The sequence below is a fragment of the Plecotus auritus genome (genome assembly GCF_963455305.1).
Source record: "Plecotus auritus genome assembly, chromosome: 7".
Classification (NCBI taxonomy): Eukaryota; Metazoa; Chordata; class Mammalia; order Chiroptera; family Vespertilionidae; genus Plecotus; species Plecotus auritus.
Window position 1 is genome coordinate 13,013,488 of NC_137774.1, and position 20,657 is coordinate 13,034,144.

Consider the following 20,657-nt stretch of genomic DNA (forward strand, 5'->3'; position numbering starts at 1 on the left):
GGGACATGGAACTCTGGCATCCGGGTGCCCATCCACACCCTGGCCACCCTCAGCCCCACTCCGATGAGGAGAAAACGGGACTGGGCTCCAGCACTCCCGATTGGACCCCCGCCCCGAAGCATGTCTGTCCGGGTGAGGTGATGCTTGGATGCCTTTTGTCCTTCAGCATCCTTCAAGTCCTGAGGATGCTGCCAGAGCCCTGACGGTGAGACCATGTACCCATCCCCCTCCTGTGTTTTCGGCCTTGGTGTGAGGGACACGTTCTGTTCCGTCGGAGGATGGTGGCTGTTTTGTCTTCGTTCCCTGTGGGCGACTGGGAACTGGAGAGGGGCCTGGCGAGGACCCTGCGCAGGAGAGAGGCCGGGTCAGACGCTATACACACCGTCTGAGTTCATCTCACAGCCCTCTTCGAGCTGCCTTTGCTCTTTCACCATCTGACATCTCCCGCCCTAGACTACAACCCTCAGGAGGCAAAGCCAATTTGTGCCTTGGGCACCTCTCTATGCCCGGCCTGACCATAGAGGGCATTTGATGAATGTGTGTGGGATGAAGGAGTGAGGCAAGCCTATAGACCTTATGGAGGAAGAGACTCCTCAGAGGTATCATTGTCCCTCTAGGGACCCCTTATCCCATGCACCCCTCCTCATCTCAACGCACCTCAAGGGGTAACAGAAAAAGGGGGAAAACAGCCTTAGGCTCCTGGTGTGACCAATAACTCAGACTCGAAGCGGAAGCAACGTCAGTGAGACATACACAGGTGGTGACCCATCCCTATGCCAGGCCTCACAGAAGGGGAGTGTCCTTTACCAATGAGGTGTCCAGGAGGCAGAGTTAATAATTTCCATTACTAATAGCTAACATCACCTAATACGTGCTCAACATACATTATCTCACTAAACATTTACAACTCTATATTATTCACCCCCATTTAACATTCTCTCCATTTTAGAGATGATGGAAGAGGCTCAGAGAGATTGAAAATTTTGCCCAAAGTCCCTGGCCGAGCAGGAAACCCAGCCCAGGTGGCAAGCGCATGCATCTCACCACATGTGTACTGTCTTCCACCACAGGTTTAAGGATAGTGAAGGATGGCTTTCTCTCAGTTTTGCTTCCTCCCTTTTCCCTGCTAACCCACCAGAAAGTTTTACTACCTAGGATTCTGACAAGACACGTTTCAGGCCAGCTGAGCTTCCCTAAGTATGGTGAGACCATGACCTTTAGTCTAAGTCACAGGCAGAGATAGATAGAGATAGAGATAGAGATAGAGATAGAGATAGAGATAGAGAGATAGAGAGATAGAGAGATAGAGAGATAGAGATATTTTAAGGCCCCTCTCAGAAGTGTAGAGAGTTCCAGTTACTCAATCAGGGAAAGAGGATTGTTCTTAATGCTTGATGCATCTTATATAAAACTCTCTCACACTAACCATGACAAGTAGGGTTTTTCAGATAGGAATTCTGAGGCTGAGAAGGTTTTTAACAGGGCATTCCTGTTCAAGGGTGAGCTTGGGATTCAATTCGAAATCTGACCCCAAAGCCCATATTCTTCCTTGCACAGGGTGACAGCGTGTGATTTTTTGGGGAGGTTTGGTGAAGCCCCTGTAACAACTATAGAACATTCTTACTTAGCTCTTGGCAGTTGCCAAGGAGTCCGGAGGGGGAATTGTGGAGCCTGGACGTCTGTCCCTGCCGGTGAAGTTGAGACATGGCTCAGACGCTAGTGTTTTCTGTTTCAAAGCAAGCAGTGATGTTCTCTGAATGGTCCCAGGTCACATGAAGGGGCTTGGCCAGCTTGTGGCAGTATTTTCAGTCGGTGACATAGGGCTCAGCCACGAAGGAAACGTATGGGAGCCCTGGGAAGTGACCCAGGGGGAAAGTTGTTCATTTCTGGCATAGGTTTCCTTCTAAAGCTTTCCCTCCGAAGTCTCACTCTGATGTATACTCAAAATGGAAGGGTATTTCTAAGCATCCAAAACATAAAAATAAACTAGAAAACAGAACAGTTGAGTCCTGAAAAGACTTGTTACCTTGGCCAAGTCTGGAATGTGGTGTGGGGGAGGGGAAGAGGGGACGCGTGGGAGTGATCTGGGGGTGTTTTGAGTTTGTGCTGTAAACACACATTCCACCAACACCAACTTCTGGAAGGGTCCTACCTGCTGTGAACCCTGATTGAAAAAAACAAAAAGTTTTGTCTCTAAAGGTAGGAAAACAAATGAGGTGACCCCTAGAGGGAGCTTCTAGCCTGAGGAGGTTTCCAGGGCAAGCATTAAACTGAAACTTGGTCTTGAACAATGGAATCAAAGCCGTCCCTCTGGCCCAGCCCGTTCCCCTCCACCGCCGCCGCCGCCGCCGCCACCACCACCACCACCACCAACCACGTCTTCCCTTCGCCTTCTTACCCGACCTCTCCATCCCACCCTTGGGTCAGGTGAATATAAAGGTTCTAGACCAGTGGTCGGCAAACTGCAGCTCGCGAGCCGCAGTTTGCTGACCACTGTTCTAGACCACTTCTTTTCTAATGGTCTGTACAAAGCTTGGAGCAATGAGAAACTCCGAAATGGCCAAAGTCAAAGGCAGGCCTCCTGGGAGTCCGGGCCAGCAGCTGAGCGTCTAATTCTGATTTCCTCTGCCTTTTCCCCCAGGGACCAGCAGCCCACGTTCTTCCCACTGTGGACACATCAGATGAAAAAAGGAGGGGGCCCATGCTCCCCCAGATGACCCATGACCTGGTAACTCCTCCCCCATGTAGAACCCCTGGTAACTCCTCCCCAATCTAGAACCCCTCAGGTGGGGTGATCTGTACCCCGTTTTATTCACAACGTCACATTCTCCTGTCTATGATGACGTGGGCGGATGTGTTATCTTTTGCCAGAATGTGAGCTCCTCGGAAGGTCCTAAAGGTTTACCTATATCACCACCGGCTCCTAACCCCGTGCATGCTCAATAAATGTGTTGAGTGGATGAACAAAGGCATTGTTTAAATGATATCTCACTTTGTTTGAGATCATTGGGGGACCTTAGAGAATCTGACCCCAGAGCAGCTACAAGTCAACCTCACGCTTTTGCTAAAAGAGTTCAATTATGTCAAGATCTTCCCAAAGAACCTCAGTGCCCACACAGCAGTAGTGATGTGGATAAATGAAACAAGCACAGGGCCCTCAAGCTCTTAGATCATATTCCACTGTGTTTTTCCAGCAAATGTCCCTTTCCTGCTTGTGCCTGGCAGAGGCTGGTATTAAAATGAACCCGGAGTTGCCGAGCAAACAACCATTTCCAGGGCCATGCTGGGTATTCAGGGGAGGGAAAGTTGGCACAAAGTGCACTTTAGATCACTTCTCCGAAATAATCAAGTGTGGTTCTTTCACAAAGCCTTCCTATTGAGGTCGCCAAGGAGCAGGGTAATGAATGGTTAAGGACCATGGACTTTGGAAACAGAATCCCACAGTTACAAGTAAAGAGCTTGGCCATTACTCTGTCAGAAGCTGTCTGCACGCCCTAGCTGGTTTGGCTCAGTGGATAGAGCATCAGCCTGAGGACTGAAGGGTCCTGGGTTTGATTCCGGCCAAGGGCACATGCCTGGGTTGTGGGCTCGGTCCCCAGGAGGGGGCGTGCAGGAGGCAGCCAATCAATGATTCTCTCTCATCATTGATGTTTCTATCTCTCTCTCTCCCTCTCCCTTCCTCTCTGAAATACACACACACACACACACACACACACACACACACACACACACACACTGCATCCATTTCTTTATCTGTAAATGAAGAAAACAGCACCATTTCCGGAAGGTTCTTAGGAAATCTGATCTAAAAATATGTGTTTAGAACCAAATCTAAGCACATAGTAAATACGATATAAGTCTCATTATTGAGCCTTCTCTGGACTCCCTGAGACGCTGTGATCGTGTGAGAACCATGGCCACTCCAATAGGCAGCACGCGCGGCATGGGTGCAGCCAGCCACCTGCCGCCGTCGCAGTCCGGAAGCAGACACGCAGCCAGAACAGTGTGGTGTGCCTGGGAAGGGGTACTTGTCCGGGTCTCAACCTGCAAAGCCTCCATCGAGGAGACCTGATCTCCAGGACACGTGCCCAGGTAGTGTAGACAGGGGTCCCTCTTCACGGCTCCTTTCTGGGACCCTAAGGAAAGAAACCCCTTTCCTACCTGCTGCCTGGCCTTCTCCTCTGGCAGAGGCTCCGGGGGTGTGGGGTGGGGTGGGGTGGGGATAAGGCCTCACCTGCATCCCTCTACCCTCATGCCTTCTACACAGAACCTAAAAGTTCTCTTCACGTTCGCGGCTCAGGTGATTAACAAGAGCCTCTTTCCAACAATCACTTTGTCCTAAGTTACCAGCTTTCCTTCCCTTCCACCATCTTTTGTAAACTTCAGAAAGCGGCCGTTTCCCAGGTAAAACCCTTTCTAGCCGGTGTGAAAACCGGGTTGTTCTCAAAGTCGTTACAGTTAAAGGGCCTCTGGCGACACCTTCGTTGCCAGGAGGTTGCAGCCACCCTAGGCCTTGCACTGACATGGTTTAGAGATCCCCATCGTGTTTCCCGGAAACAGAGCTAGCTGACACCAGTCACCAGGGCTCCACGGAACTTCAGCACGGCAGGTAGTTTACACAACAAGGAGAATTCCTTTTTTGGGAAAAGAGCTCTGAGGGGAGTAGGCAGATCTGGATGGAACCAGAGCACAGGCGTGCTCCTTACAAAACAAATCTGAAGTCCAACCTTTCATCCTTACTAGCAATGGCTTTATGGCTGGTGGCGGGGTGTCGCATTTAGTTCAGAATAGAAAAGGGACTGCGCCTACAACAACGGAACCTACGTCCTAGCCCATCTGGACTCTTGACTAAAATGGGCAACATTTGTAGGGTCCTCTGATGCTGTTTCTTCAACCACACTGATCGGAGTATTGGGTATTCCTTTCTAACAGTGTCCAGGAGGGATCAATTAATACCCATTTGCTAGAAACCAGGTGAGACTGATGCCGAGCCCATGCTTGTCACGTTTCTTCCTAGCTGAAAGGAATAAGGAACTGTTTTAAATCTGAAGCTGGTGTAGGGGGACATCACGACCCAGCCTTCATGCTGCCATGTCCCCCAGCTCTCAACAGCACCATGGAGGAGGAGGAGAGTTGTCAAAGGGCACGCAGAGAATCAGCGTTTAAAAATAGCTGCAACCTGATGGCTGGGAAGGAAGTTTATGTTCGACTTTAACACTCAGTACAAAAAAAAAAAAAAAAAAAAGCAACCTCCATAAACGCAATGTCTAGCTTATTTTGTAAATGTGGTTTCTCCACAATTATCTTTGAAATGCTTAGAGGAGTGTGTATAGAGAAGGGATGCGACCTACAATATATGCCAAGGTTTGTCTAAAAATATTTTACACCTGTTCTCTGTTCTGCACACTGGTCATATTTTACCAGTGAAGTAAAGTACTCATAATGCCAGACGGAATGTGTTTTTCCTTCCAAGTCCTCAATGTTTTTCCCTCCTGTAAAGCAAACCTCCTCTTCTTTTCTACCTGCAGTAAAATAAAGCCAGCACCATTATCCATATGACACATCTACCACCAGAGCTGCATTTTAATGGCTCCTATTTCTGAGCCAGTATCATTTAAATAGGAACAACCATTTCAATCCTTTCACAGCAGCATGGGGCGCTTTAGCAAACGTTGTTGGCTGCTCCCACAGGCGCATCCACTTGTATGCTGGGTTTAAATCAGTTTGCTGATTGCATGAAAGAGAATGCTGAAACACTGGTCTCCCTCTCAGCACCTCAAAACTAGAATTACACAGTGGTGTTTATTACTGAAACATGAACAGAATGGCTTCTAGGATATTACTGTAGAATCTGTATTTAATTCTGCTGGTGCAAAGAACAGACTGGACAACGAAATGTTCACATAATAAACAGTTATGGTCTTCATTTAGTTTTCTGATTTCAAAGGGCAACAAACATGGACAAAATTCTGAACGTCATGGCTTCTAAATATGTAAGCCCCTAAGAACATGCTCCATTAATTCAATGACAACTCTTCATAGCCAGGTGATTTGTTCCCTGAGGAAGTATACTGAGATCACTACACCCATTTTGCAGATGAAGAAACTGAGCCATCTCAGTCAAATGACTTAACTTGCTGAAGGAGGAAATTAGACCCATAATTTCAAATAACCTCTAGACATGGGCTGCCTCCTGGCTTGATGTTTTCTTCTAAGGTTTGCCTAATTGTGAGGTGATCTCAAATCTCCACTTACAGGTTATATGTATAAAGCAAGTCTTTTAAAATATAAACCTTAAAACTCAAATATTGAGAAATGATTAGTAGTGCTTTATTATTTACGAGTCAAATACCATTGATGACAAGACTTTTAGCCCAATCTAAACTTCCAAAACCCCAAGTGTTCATTAATATTTGGTCCAATCAAATTCTAATCCAAAATCTAAATAGTAGGCATCTATATATATAAAAGCCTAAGAGAACATTACAACCGGTCGACCGAACGACCGGTCATTATGACGCACACTGACATCCAGGGGGCAGACACTCAATGCAGGAGCTGCCCCCTGGTGGTCAGTGCACTCCCACAGCCAACCTCCTACGGTCCCTCCCCCGGCCAGCGGCTCCGATCGGCCCAGATCAGGACTGGGCGAGACAGCCCAGATCAGCCCCGATCACAGACCAGGCTAAGGAACCCCACCTGTGCATGAATTCGTGCACTGGGCCTCTAGTTTAGTATAACAAAATTTAATCCATAGAGAAGCTCCAGAAATTCTTCTGAGCCATTTTTAAAATGGGTTTTTCTGGTTACTGTGCAATTTCAACATGTTCAAAACTAATAGCAACACTAAAAGGGAATGTAAGTTCACCCATAATAGCTTATGTTTCATCCATAATAGCTTATGCTTCTAAAATGTGAGTTTTTATTTAAAACTAAAATATATTTTGATTTCTTCAAGAAAGGCTTTCAGAACCAGTTTGAAACTAGAGTTCATTTGGTTTCCTTAATGTTTTAAAATAAAAGCAAAAAGACAATTTAGTACAACATCTGTACATATATAATTACAAAGGTGTGTCTTAAGATAATCCTTTTTAAAAATGTTTTAATTGATTTCAGATAAAGGAAGGGAGAGGGAGAGAGAGAAAGAGGGAAACATCAATGATGTGAGAGAATCACAGATTGGCTGCCTCCTGCCCATCCCCTACTGGGGATCCAGCCTGCAACCAGGGCATGTGCCCTGACCAGGAATCAAACCGGTACCTCCTGGCTCATGGGTTGACACTCTACACTTAACCACACCGGCTGGGCTTAAGATAGTTTTTTAAAGTAACTTAAAATAAACCGTAAGTACTAAAAGCACACTGTTGAAAACTATTTTGGTAACTTACATAGCCTTTCCTTATTGTGTTTATTGATAAACACAGGTAAGGAATGTATGTAAACATAGCTACAGGTCTAATGTAGACAATTTTACTTAGAAGTGATAGAGCCATTAAATCTGCAGGCCTTAGTCTGAGGGAGTCATCCTGTGGTTATAAAAATGAGAGAATGTACACAATTGAATTAAGAAAATCAATAAGCATTGTTAATGATTTCTAAAAATACCTCCAGATGGCCTGTGATTACAGTTTATGACCACCAGAGATATGAAATATCTCTCTCAAAACATCATGACTACTGAGCATGGATAAGCGCCTTCCACCAGACTCATTAACTCTTGTGGAGATTCTGCAAGTCATTTGGTTAACACATCAAAAACCGTCTTTATTCCACTGACTTCAAATTAGAATAGCAATTAACCGGAGGGAACAAAGCAAAGAGTTTAAGAACATGAACTCTGGAACCAGACTATCTGAGTTTGAGTTCAAGTCAGCCCTGCTTCTGCACACTAGGTTAGAAATGTAACATGGCACATGGAGTGCGTACTACGTGAATGGCACACGCCCGGGTTGCGGGCTCGATCCCCAGTAGAGGGCGAGCAGGAGGCAGACGATTGATGGTGTTTCTCATCATTGATGTTTCTCCCTCTCTCTCCCTCACTCTTCCTCTCTGAAATTAATGAAAACATATTTTTTAAAAATAAAGCTGTTTTCTGAACGGATCTTGTTGTTATCCTGCTTCTGATAAAAGCATGCATTCCAGTCAAGTGAGGATGTATCGTTGATGTGCCATGCCAACGCTCTTTTCTGTATGTGTAGGGCAGTGGCTGGCAAACTACGGCTCGCGAGCCGCCGCAGTTTGCAGCTCTGTTGACTAATGAGTTTGCCGACCACTGGTGTAGGGAAAGGGTGTGGAGGAAATTCTCCAAGCAGCATTCTACTTCATTAGCTTACATATGTCCAGAGAGATACTTTTTTCTATGCTAGTCACATTTTAAAATAACCTAAATCCTCAAGATTTGCTAGATTAATATGTCTCTCCAAGTGCCAGTACATAAGACACCTATTTGAGAATGAACACTCACACACACTAGACAACTATTTAAAAATCAGGGCACCTTTAGCTTTACCTTCAAAGCTAAGCAGCAATGTCAATACTGTCACTATCTTTAAGGGGCATTTTGACTGAAGGGCTACATTTGCCATCTAATAGAAGTTCAAGTTATCCAAAGAGGAATGAACAATACACATGATTTTAGGTAGAAAAGACGGGCAGTAAAGGAATCTTCTAAACCCAGGGCTACTTTTTAGTACCATCTTCTTCACTCATCCATGAGCCATGCATCTGTAAGGCAGTATTTTGGACACCAGGATAAGGCCTTTCCAAAGCTGCTACAGTATCTAGTTATTTTTTTTTAATATATTTTATTGATATTTTACAGAGAGGAAGGGAGAGGGACAGAGAGCTAGAAACATCGATGAGAGAGAAACATCGATCAGCTGCCTCCTGCACACCCCCCACTGGGGATGTGCCTGCAACCAAGGTACATGCCCTTGACCGGAATCGAACCCGGGACCCTTCAGTCCGCAGGCCGACGCTCTATCCACTGAGCCAAACCGGTTTCGGCAGTATCTAGTTATTGAAGTAAAAAAAGATAGGAAAGACCTAATAAGATGTAACTCAACTTGCCAACCAAAGCAGTCTCCACAGAGGGTCAACAATGTGACGGCACCTGGGGAAAAAAAGATTGGGGACTAAGATGTGAGTTTTTCTAAGGTGTGTTAGAAAAAAAGCATGAAGTCCTCAAACTCAAATCAAATGATTGTTTTCTTAAAACCAATCAAGATAAAATTTAGTCTTTTTCAAGTGCCAAGTGAACATATGTACCAATATGAAATTTCCCTAAGATTTTTTTTTTAAATCCTCACCCAAGGACATGTTTTTATTGATTTTAAAAGAGAGAGTAAGGGAGGAAGAGAGAAACATTGATCGATCCCGCAACCTGGGCGTGTGCCCTGATGGGAATCGAACCCAAAACCTTTCGGTGAATGGGGACAACTCTCCAACCAACCAAGCCACATCAGCCAGGGTGCAATTTCCCGAAGATTTTTTTTTGTCAATACACACACTCCTAAGATCTGATATACTTACTTACATTAAGAACTATTAGTTAAAATCTATATATTCGTGTTCCAGGTTGTTACAAATTCCATTGCGTATCTAGTGACCAGATTATTCTAGTTTTCAGGAAAAAGTATGTTAACTGAGCCTTTCTTCATTTATAAAAAGGCAGTTTTCTTCCAAGTTAAGCCTATGATAACGTCAACCAAATGTCTCTAGCAGAAAACAGTGCTTAAAACCATTACTGATTGTTCTTACAGCTATTCAAACTTTGTGATGTGGCCACAAAAGCACATAATTGAGAGTGCTGGCAGACCAGATCTGCCGCGTCCACGCACTATCCCAATACTTCTTCGCAGCCTCATTCTGTCCCCGGAAGGACAAAGGCCTCACCATGGAGCTGACAAAAAAAGCTTAGCTCTGTTATTTTCAGTGCTTGTCTCCTTAAAACATTTTATTGCTCTAAACTGCTTGGGTAACAGACAAAAGGCTTTTGTAGACTGACGTCCAAAAACTCATTTGACACCAAATTTATTTCACTAGTAACCCAGGCAGTGCTGGTTTCTTAGTATAAAAGCACAGAGAATGTTATTTTTTCTTCCCATTCAGGACAATTTTGTCACCAATACTATGTCAACACTGTATCAGTGGACAATGAAACAGTTAAACGACTCATTTAAATAGTGTCCCTCCCAGGTCATCAGTTTTTTAAAAACTCCATCCTTAACAAGCCACTACAATTTGACACACATTATCAATGGCTAACCATTAAAAAATCCCAAACCAGCAGGTTGGCTATCCAATTTGCCATAAAAAAAATAAAAATATGCTGGGAAAATGCACACAAATGCTAATATTTAGCAACCTGTCCGTCCAATCTTGAATAGAGTTAGATCATAAACTCTCCGATTTCATACAATGACTGAGCTTTAAGTAAACGGATTAGTAAACAGACCTAAATCTTTGCCAAGTTAGGTCAGCTGCTTTGTCCAAGCAAGTTTTATGAGCTGTTCATCTCCTATACAGAAACAGAAAACTGATCCAATGGTCTCTCTCCATATACATTTCAAATAAATCCTCTCAGATTATGAGAGAATTTCATTTTATCACCTTCCATGTCAGCATGACACATTTTAAAGCTTGCTGTGACTAGCTTTAGCATACCATCCCTAGCAAGGGGAGACAGACATGGACTGGAGAGAGGTGCCAAAAAATAAGTCGGTCCCAAGCACTGGTCAGGCCACGGAGTTTCAGTTTCGATAGGACAACTTTTTATGTAGCAAACTACTATCTGCCGCACTAGTAGAGCAACTGCTTTCCATTATTCCTTTGTGATTCAATGAGCCAGACCTTTCTGCATCATTAGCATTTATAATGTCATTAACTCCAGAGATAGATCTTTGGCAAAGGTTTAAAAGACCACAAAAAGCATTTTTAATTTTAAAGAATTTTAATACAAACTTAATATAAACTATTTCAGTCCCTCTTAACATGTAAGACACTGACTCAAAATACTTTTATACCATTTTTTCAAGTATTGCACAATATAGGTACAAAATTAATATTTACGATTACATTTTCTTCCATAATATATAGCAAAAATCTTTAAACCTTTAACAGAAAATACATTTTTTGAAAAAGCAAATATTCGTACATTTTAATTCCACCACTAAAGGAATATCCTGTACACAATTTTTAGAATAGTTGATGTCTTTAAGATGGATATTTTACAATTTCAGTAAAAAAAATACAACATGAAGCTGCTGCTGTCACAGATCACTGTAGTAAAAAGATATAAATGCAATACCATGTCGTAGAAACAATATATATATATCCTCTGATATTTTACAAACTTTGTACTAAATTAAATTATACAATTAGAAAAGACCAATAAACCCACTTATTAGTGCCAATTTTTTATAAAAAGAAAAAAATCAGCCATGTCCTTGCTATATCTTAAATACTGTAAGAGGCCATATCTGAGAGTATACTTTAAAATATACAGTCAGTATAAAATAACTTTGTGCTTGGTTGGCAAATGAAAAATGACGCATGTTTTATTTCTGTAACCAAGCTTGAATGTATCTGTACTATACGCTTAAAAAAAAAATCTCAAGGAGGTGAAAAAAAATCCTCCTCGGGCCCAAGCATTTTAACTTGTACTTTTAACTTTTACGACTTCTTTTTTTCTTTTTTTAGTTAGCCATAACTGGCTGGAATTGCTGGTTAGAATACTGCATGTTATTTAAGCTAAAATTCAAGCCATCTACAAAAGACTTCTCGTTGAGGCCTCCATAGGCCGCAAACACATCAAAGGCATTACTGTACTGAAGAGGACTGAGGTTAAGGGGGCTGTCACCTGGGAACATTCCATTGGTACTACTACCTTGACCCTGCATATTAGGAAAAATAAATTCCTTGGCATTAGGAGAAAGAGCAGAGGTTTTCTGCTGTTGCTGCTGCTGCTGTGGTGGTGGTGGTGGTGGCGGCTGCGATGGCTGCTGTTGCTGTGGCTGCTGGCTCCCCAGGCCAAGCCCGTACAGAGAGTGCATTGAGGAAGAGATGGCTTTCTGCTTCAAGAGGTCATTCACATTCAAGCCAAGGTTGATAGGAGAAGTACGTGCAACCTTGTTGCTTCGGCCACTATTCTTCATCTTGGTAGAGCCGAACTTGGTGGCAGCAAAAGTGGCAGTGGTAAAGGTTAAAGGCTGAGTGGACCGGGGCATGAAAGTAGGGCTTACAGCAGCAGAGTGACCAAAGGGAGGTGATGGAGAGCTGGACACTGACGAGGCTGGGTCACTTATGGGCATAAAAACCTGGGCCTCTGGGTTAAAGCTGTTTTTGATCTCTTTATCCAACTCACATCCATTTTCATTATTGTCATCCACATAGAGCACCTTCACTGGTCCCTTTTCACCAATTTGGTAGGAAACCTCAAATGGGTCGATCCAAACACTAAGATCCTGTGGCAAATTGCCACGAACATCGTCAATGTCCAAACCACTCTCTTTGGATGCTTGTTCAATCACGGGGTCCACTTTCTCCCCTATGTGTATACATCTAAACCCTGATCCTTTGTATGGCTTTTCAGGATACCAGTGCCCTTCATATTTCTTCTTAAGAAGTCTTTCAAGCTCTTCACCAAAAATGTTGACACGTCTCCTGGGAAGCTTATTGTACAAATATGAGATAATAAAATTTAGTGCTACTTGGATTTCAAGCTGCATAGCTGCTATGCCACAAAGTTAGATTTGTGTTTCAACTTCCCCCCACACACACCGGGGAAAAAAGTGTTCAGTTTGTGGCAGAGAAACCAATTTTCATTCAAAGTGCTGGTATAGTAGGTTATGCTTCACCTTGAGAGGTCTTGTTCCTTAAAGAAAACAAAACAAAAGCAAACATGTACAAATGAGCTAAATGTTAAGTCCCACAGCCTGTTTTCACCCCGGAATAATTCCACTTTTGAAAAAGTCTAACAGGATAGAAAGTCGGAAAAATATAATCAGCACAAAATACAGGCATATACAGCAGAAATTGTTTATTAAAGTTCAAAATATCGTGGGAAAACAGGATTTAGTTAAAACAATATTTTAACCCTATAATTGTTTCTGAATAGAGTTCTAAGAATAAAAATATGTCCAGAATATGTAGTGTATTCCTTTTTTTTCTTCTCTCAATTCTCACAAGAATGTTTGCTAAAAACCATGCTCAGAATACCCATCCACCTACCTCCATATATATATATAAAAAAAATTTAGAAATTTGAGAAGTTTGGAAGATTATTTTAATTTCCAAAGTACATTATGCTAAAATTAAAGTTACTATATACTAAACGAATTGCCATTTTAGTGAATGCTTCAAACCAAATTATCCTATACAGTTGAGGTCTTACGTATACTAAAGGGCACAAAATTGAGCCTCTTTGTGCTTTTTCTTTGCCATATATATCTTTCTAAATCTGAAAATACCACTTCGACAGCAAATATAACAAAAGCAACAATTCGTTTCAAAACTGTTTATTAACCTGTTTAATGGGCAGGGTTTCTGAGTTTTATTCTGATTTTCAAAACCACCTCCCTCCCTCACAATAAGAGAACAGCTGGAGAGTCCTGCACGATAAGGTCGACCTTTAAACGTTTGCTGGATCAGCACTGGGTGGGGATAAGGAAAGATCAAGGGCAAACAGACGATATTTGCAAAGGAGATCTATTTGTACACTGAGGTTGATTTAAAAGGACATTTAAAAATCAAGCCGGTATTCACCCATCTGTTCCAGTTACCAAATTCGTGGTGACAAAGGGAAAAGACTCTCTGGCTGCCCCCAAACTACACACACTTTCCACGCCAAAAGCCTGGGTGCCGGCGAAGGCAGCTGATTACGCCTAATTGTTTGAAGGTGTAGACAAGCGAAATTCAGGCTCGGCGGAAGGTAGTTTTAGAGGAACGCCTGAAGACTGGAGTGTGAAGAATTACATAAACAGCCAGTTGGGTCTCATTAGATTTCTGCTCACAGCCCTCGGAACCCAGCAGCGGCAAGAGGGAGGAGGAGGAGGAGGATGGGGAGGAGGAAGACAGTACAAGTCTCCTCGGAGGAAGGGGTGGGGGAGGACGGCCACGAGCAAAGGAAAAGCAGCCACTTGGGGCCGGGCACCGGGGCAGGTCGGGGCGCCGGCCGCTCCGGGTCAGCTGCTCCCCTCCCCCCGCGTAACCGGACCCGCCGCTCTCCGCCCCCAGCCCCGAGCCTCCTGGGACCCAGCCAGAGCCTGGGGAGCACCGGCTCCCCAGCACCATCTTCGGCCGCGGTGGCCACAGGCCCCGAGGACCCCAGCGTTCCCCTCGAGCCCGCAGATCCCTCCGGGCGCCCCAACCCCCGAGTCCCGTCTGCTCGCCTCAGGCCTCCCCCTTCCCTGGTCACCCGGCCCAGGCTGAGCCCGACGCGCCGGCCGGCCCCGCCTCCGGCTCCGGGGCCCTTTGGAGCTGCCAGGAGCCGGATGTCTGGAGCCGCTCCCCTCCGCGCCGGGGCCGCGACGCCACCGTCCCCGAGCCCCCGAGAGCCAGGAGCCCGACGCCGCTGCACCCCTCCCCCTCTGGACCCCGCCCGCCGCCCCTAGATACTTACGGGCTGCTTCCACTGCAGACCCGACCGCTGGGCGGGGGAGAAGGGGCAGCAGGGCGGGGGCGCGGGAGGCTCCGCAGCGGCGAGCTGGCTGAGGGCACGACGACGTGGCCGGCGGAGGGCGCGGAGGGCAAGGGCCCTGGTGCTGGCCTCGGGAGGTCGGCCCTCGGACTCGGGGTGGCGAGGACGGGGTCAAGCGAGCGCGCTCACTTCTCCACACAGCCCGGTGCCCGGCCCAGCGTCCTCGCAATGCACCCACTCCGCGCCGGGCCAGAGCTTGGCTCCTTCTGCCGCGGCGCGCGCCCCCACCTCTCATTTTATAGCCACTTCCCCGCCCCCATCCCCTCCCTTCGGGGTGCGCGCGCGCCCATTGGCGTCACACTGCTCGGGGCGGTGTAACCAATCCCCGCCCTCCCGCTTCCTCGCCGGACCCTCGCCGCTGGCTCCGCCCCTGCCCGGCCCCCCGATGCCATTGGCCAGGTCCCGCCTCTGGTCCTGACGGGCAGCGGAGGGCCAGGGTGGCCAAGGCCTCACCTCTCGGGCTCCAGGGTGGCCAATGAACCGACGATATGGAGCTCTGTGGGCGGGATTAACACAAAAATTGGAAAGGGATTGGAGGAGAGACGTGCCAGTAAGGGTAACAGGTGGGGTGAGGCGGCTGACTCTGGGTTTAGGCGGAGAGCGCAAGGGAGGAGGGGGAGGGGAGCGAAGCAGGTGGCGAAGCTGCGAGGAGATCGGGGAGGGGAGTCCAAGGCCCGAGAGGGAGGGGAGAGTTTACAGAAAGTGACCCTACCCGAGTGGGACTGTGGCGAGGAAAATCCCACTCGTGGACAAGCTACCAGGTCGGCCTCCAGTGCACCCGGGAGAGCCTAGAGAAAGGGCGAACTGTGACGGGGACTCGTGCACCCGATTGATTAAATATTAATCCCCTCCGGGGCCGAAGCCAACTGCCATCCGGAGAGTGACAACTGCAGAACCCAAAGCAGCCGTGTCAGGCTGGGGGTGGGGGTGAGACCATCAGGCCACACCTCTCGCCCAGGTGACAGTTTAACTGCCTCTGCATTCCACATCAGACCTCCCGGGCGACCCAGCGGCCACTCGGAAGGAGGGCTGGGGTGAGACTGTAAGAAGAATTGCATTTTATTCCAAATGTCCCAACCCAGGCCTCCGTGCCAAATTGCAAACAAATCTAAGTGTATATATATCTATGCGTGTGTTTCAAGTGCCTGCTTTAACACAAACACACGGTGCCTTCCTGTAATGTGCGTTTAAGATAATTTCCGGTTGAAATATGTCTGAGTGGGGAGAGAGAGAGAGAGAGACTCAAGGGGGAAGGGGAGCGCCCTTTTTCACAACCTGCAGCAGAGAAATACACGAAGTTGACGTTGGGAGTGGAACCGAGAGTCCCTCCCGGCTAAAAATATTACAGGTAGCAACGACGCCTGATTGGCCGCGCGTCTCCCTTAGCAACCAGACGATTGGCTGTCTGGTATCCTGGAGACCGACGTCAAACTCGCACTGGAAACGGGGAGAGAAAGTCTAGGGAAGGGAAGAGTGGGAGGAGGGGAAGAGGAGCAATGAATGAAACGCCCATCGCCTAGCCTTCCCTTCTTCCCTCTCCTCTGCACTCAAGGCGAGATTCCGGGAAACCATCAGCTGGGGGCCGCCTTCCCCTTAAAAGTGTGGGGCGTTCATCCTCAACCTGCTGCAGGAAGTTAAAGTGAAACTCATCGGGGAGTGGGGTGTCCGCGGAGCCGGCTGTATAGACCAGCTTGGGCACAAATCCGCTTTACGTGTTAGGCCTAGAGGCTTTGCGCTTCATGGACGCAAGAGCTGGGTGTAGCCTTTTTCTTGGCCCTGACCCTCGTGCCCTTTTGCCATCTTCCTCCCTACCCGCCCCCCCCCCTTTCAGAAAGAACCGAATTGAAAAGGGATATTTTTGAAGTCCCAATGTGTGTGAGTGGGGGAGGGAGGGAAGATGGGTGTGTGGAATGAGATGAGGGTGAGAGTGGTCAGGTGACCGATTTCATGTTTATTATACAGATTCCTAAAACTCAGGCCGAGTTTAGTAAGGACGTAGAAGTTTTACTCGGTGACTCTTTAAATGTTTTTTTAGTGTTTGGGCTTTTTAAATTGTAAACAAGGAAGAGTGGGATTTGATTGTGAAAGTATGGAAGCATTTAAAATTAATACGCCCCTTTCTTTGCACTAAAGAATTTTTTAGTATATTATTTGTTCAGTGTTTTCTTACTTTGCTCATTTGTATTTCCTGGTTGTTTTCTATAATGAACATTAATTCCATTTGGTATTTTAAAAGTATTTTTAATTTTATAATTAGTTAAGCACGGACATTGCAAGAAACTAGGTAGGATATTTTGGGAATAGCTTACCAAGAGAAACACTTGATTTTTCATGTGCTCCAGATAATAATTTCTCTTACCATTAAGCAAATATTACTGTACCAAACATCCAGAATTCCAAGACCATGTGTCGGGCCATGTGTCTGGCTTTGTAATGAGGTAAATATATCACTATAATTAGAGAAGCATATTAGGCTCAGCTCAGATTAAAATGTCTAACTAAAGATAGATGAATGGTCATTTTTTCAGGCTTATCTATACTTTTCAAGAATTCTCTAAAGAGAAGGCCCAAATTCTCTTTTCTGAATGCCCCCTGGGATCTATAATCCCAGGTTTAAAATTTGAGAGCAGCCAAAACCGGTTTGGCTCAGTGGATAGAGCATCGGCCTGCGGACTGAAGGGTCCCGGGTTCGATTCCGGTCAAGGGCATGTACCTTGGCTGCGGGCACATCCCCAATGGGAGGTGTGCAGGAGGCAGCTGATCGAGGTTTCTCTCTCATCGATGTTTGTAGCTCTCTATCCCTCTCCCTTCCTCTCTGTAAAATATCAATAAAATATATTTAAAAAAAATAAAAATAAAATTTGAGAGCAATCATTTGAGAGGCACTGATTAAATATGAATGGCAGGAAATAGAATTTTTAAATCAGAAATTTAGATGTCAAAAATTTATGAATTATTGCTGCTCAGGTATGAGGGGGTTTCAAACCAAATATAAATATAAACGCAAGCACACACACTGAGACCGCATGGCACACTGGAGAAAGTACCTGAGAGCAGGTATTGGAACATCTGAATTTCACCTGTTTCTATCACTTTAAGTTCTCTTATCTATAAAAAAGGTTGGATTAAATAATCTTATTCAATTTTTAAAAACTACATTTAAAACTCAATGTCCCTAAAGCTAAATAATGTAGTTCTTTTTCAAAGATCGATTGCAAAAAAGGGAAACCAGCCGAAACCGGTTTGGCTCAGTGGATAGAGCGTCGGCCTGCGGACTGAAGGGTCCCGGGTTCGATTCCGGTCAAGGGCATGTACCTTGGTTGCGGGCACATCCCCAGTGGGAGGTGTGCAGGAGGCAGCTGATCAATGTTTCTAGCTCTCTATCCCTCTCCCTTCCTCTCTGTAAAATATCAATAAAATATATTTAAAAAAAAAAAAAAAAAAAAAGGGAAACCTGATGCATAGCCCTCCCACATTGTCAGTCACAAGGTGTAAAATTCCCGGTATTTAAGTTTTGCACTTTTAAGGACCCCTCATAGGGCTTATTATTACTCTTTAACATTTACTTCAGAATTGTGCGGGACTGCTAAATATTTATTTAGATTTACGGGGGCTGGGGGGAAGAATTAGATATTAGCCCCCAGGTGGTATCACAATCAACAGGTATTCCTCTCTCTGGGCAAGTGATAGTCACTGGAGATCACAGCCCTGGTCTTTCACCTTCTTGCATCCCACACAACTCCTAGAGCGGTATCTTACACTAAAAGCAATGATTGTTTGGTAAAGGAATACGTTCCAGTATCATTGGAAGTGACAGTTCCTGAAAGTGCCCTGAATTATTACTTCATTCACACCCTGTATAAACACACACCCCCCCTTGATTTCTGAGAGAGAGATATCTCCTAAACTTTCTCATTCTCATTCTGTTTCCTTATAAACCAAGACCAGATTACAGGATACTCACCATCACATGGCTCGTTTCATTCCTAGGGAATCAACCTTTTACCTTGATTTGAAAATTAGGCAACATCCAAATGTAATGTAGTTCTTATCACTCTTGTGATTGACTTCTTTTAGACAGTCATGCAACACGAACCACAGCATGCACATTTTCAACCTTGCTCACAAGGAACACCTGCAAACTAGTCACGGCGTCATTAAAATCCAAGTCAACCAATTCTTCCCTAAACATTTCTCACTGGGGTTTCCTGTGGCTTCTCATTCGGGTCAGTCGCGGAGGGCCCTGTATTCTTCAAAAGACTTTGCCATTAAAAGATAACTAGATTTATTCAACAAACCCGGTTCTCTTTGGAACAGGCAATTCCACTGAAGGAACTTGGCCTGATAGAACGTCTCCTTATAACGTGCTCAATCCCTGTTTTCCTGACGAACAAGCATCAAATCAAATCTCAAAGTTTCTTTTCTTTAGCCAAGGATGAGGATTTTGATCTCAGCTGGAGATTATAGTTGCAGATTCTAGGAGTGATACAGCGTTCACAACATTCTAAGTCCAAAGAGCATTCAAGTGTCTGTGAGCAAATGTCATTAGAGTGCTTTAAATAGACGAATTCTAGATTTCATCTATTGTGCCTAGATCCTTGATTTCCCATCTATTCATTGTCAATGAACCCTTTCTGGTAACTGCTGGTCACATGTGGTTATTTAAATTTACATTTAATTGAAACTTAATGAAATAAAAAAACTAGGCAAAAAATATAGTTCTAATGGACTTTACTCAGTCCTCTTTCTCCTTATCTTTCTGCCACATTTCACACTGTTTGCTGGTAACTACTAGATTCCTATCATGAGACCTTAACTCTCCTACTCTTCCGGGTTTTGTCTGTTGGAGGACAAGTAGGGTCCTCCCCTCGGTGTCTCCTGGGGCGTCCCAAGGCAGGAGGCCAGTGACACACAGCGTGAGGTGAGGAGCTGAACAACTGTTCCCATGTGAAGTTAGTTGGGGCCTGTGCGAATCTGGTCCCAGCAGTGGCAGCTGGGAAAGGAGAAGGTGAGGCCAAGAGCACCTGAAGTAGTGCCTATCAGACACTCGTGAGCTAATAATAAATTCCTGGTTGGCTCAAGCCACTTGGGGGTTAGGTTTCTACACAGGCAGTCTTGTGTCCACTACCCCCATCTTCCCCATCCCTGAACTGCTGTGACACTCACTGCCTGGGCCATGCATGTTGGCTTGAAGGTCTATGCTGCCTTTTTGGTTACTTAGCTCAGTTTACCACTCTGTTGACTAATGAGTTTGCCGACCACTGACCTAGACTCTCCATTCCAATAATTATAGGCTGTTGTTGTTCCTTGTGATTAAGCCCCTATCCCAGTGGTCAGCAAACTCATTAGTCAATAGAGCGGCAAACCGCGGCTCATGAGCCGCAGTTTGCCAACCACTGATTTAGCTATATTGCACTGGGGCTACGTCCTGTCTCTCCAAGAGGTCTGCAATGAGATATTTTGTTCTGTCCGCTGATTTGCTAGAACTTACTAAAAAGTGCTGATTTCTAAAAGTGGAAAACATGTTTTGGTGCACAGGAAAAGAGATTACATTTGGTGAGGGGTAGCTTTGGGGGTTTCACCAGGACTCCATTATTTATCTACCAGAGGCCCAGTACACGAAATTTGTGCACAGGTAGGGTCCCTAGGCCTGGCCAGTGATCAGGGCCTATTGGGGCTTTCCTTCCCTGCCGGCTGCTGGCCAGGGCTTTCCTTCCTTCTACGCTGCCCTTTGGTGGTCAGTGCATGTCATAGTGAGCGGTCAACCTCCCGGCCTGTTGAACTCCCGTGGGGACAATTTGCATATTAGCCTTTTATTATATAGGATTGCTTGATTTTTTTCCCCAGTGAGAAGTTACTTTTGCAATTAAAAATAATATATATTAAATATATTTTAGTATTTACTATATAACATATGGGATTTATATATTTAAATTGTCTTTATATTTAGGGCTTACTT

General features: G+C 45.3%; 1 protein-coding gene across 1 annotated transcript; it reads right to left on the bottom strand.

Annotated features, from left to right (window-relative positions):
• Positions 1 to 8,815: 8,815 nt before the first annotated feature.
• TOB1 (transducer of ERBB2, 1) lies at positions 8,816 to 15,194 on the bottom strand. The gene is made up of 2 exons (XM_080680473.1): positions 14,621 to 15,194; positions 8,816 to 12,874 (listed from the first exon to the last, which is right to left on the bottom strand). Exon 2 carries the CDS (start codon positions 12,726 to 12,728, stop codon positions 11,697 to 11,699), a length of 1,032 nt encoding a protein of 343 aa, XP_080536599.1. The 5' UTR covers positions 12,729 to 12,874; positions 14,621 to 15,194; the 3' UTR covers positions 8,816 to 11,696.
• Between the last annotated feature and the right edge of the window lie 5,463 nt (positions 15,195 to 20,657).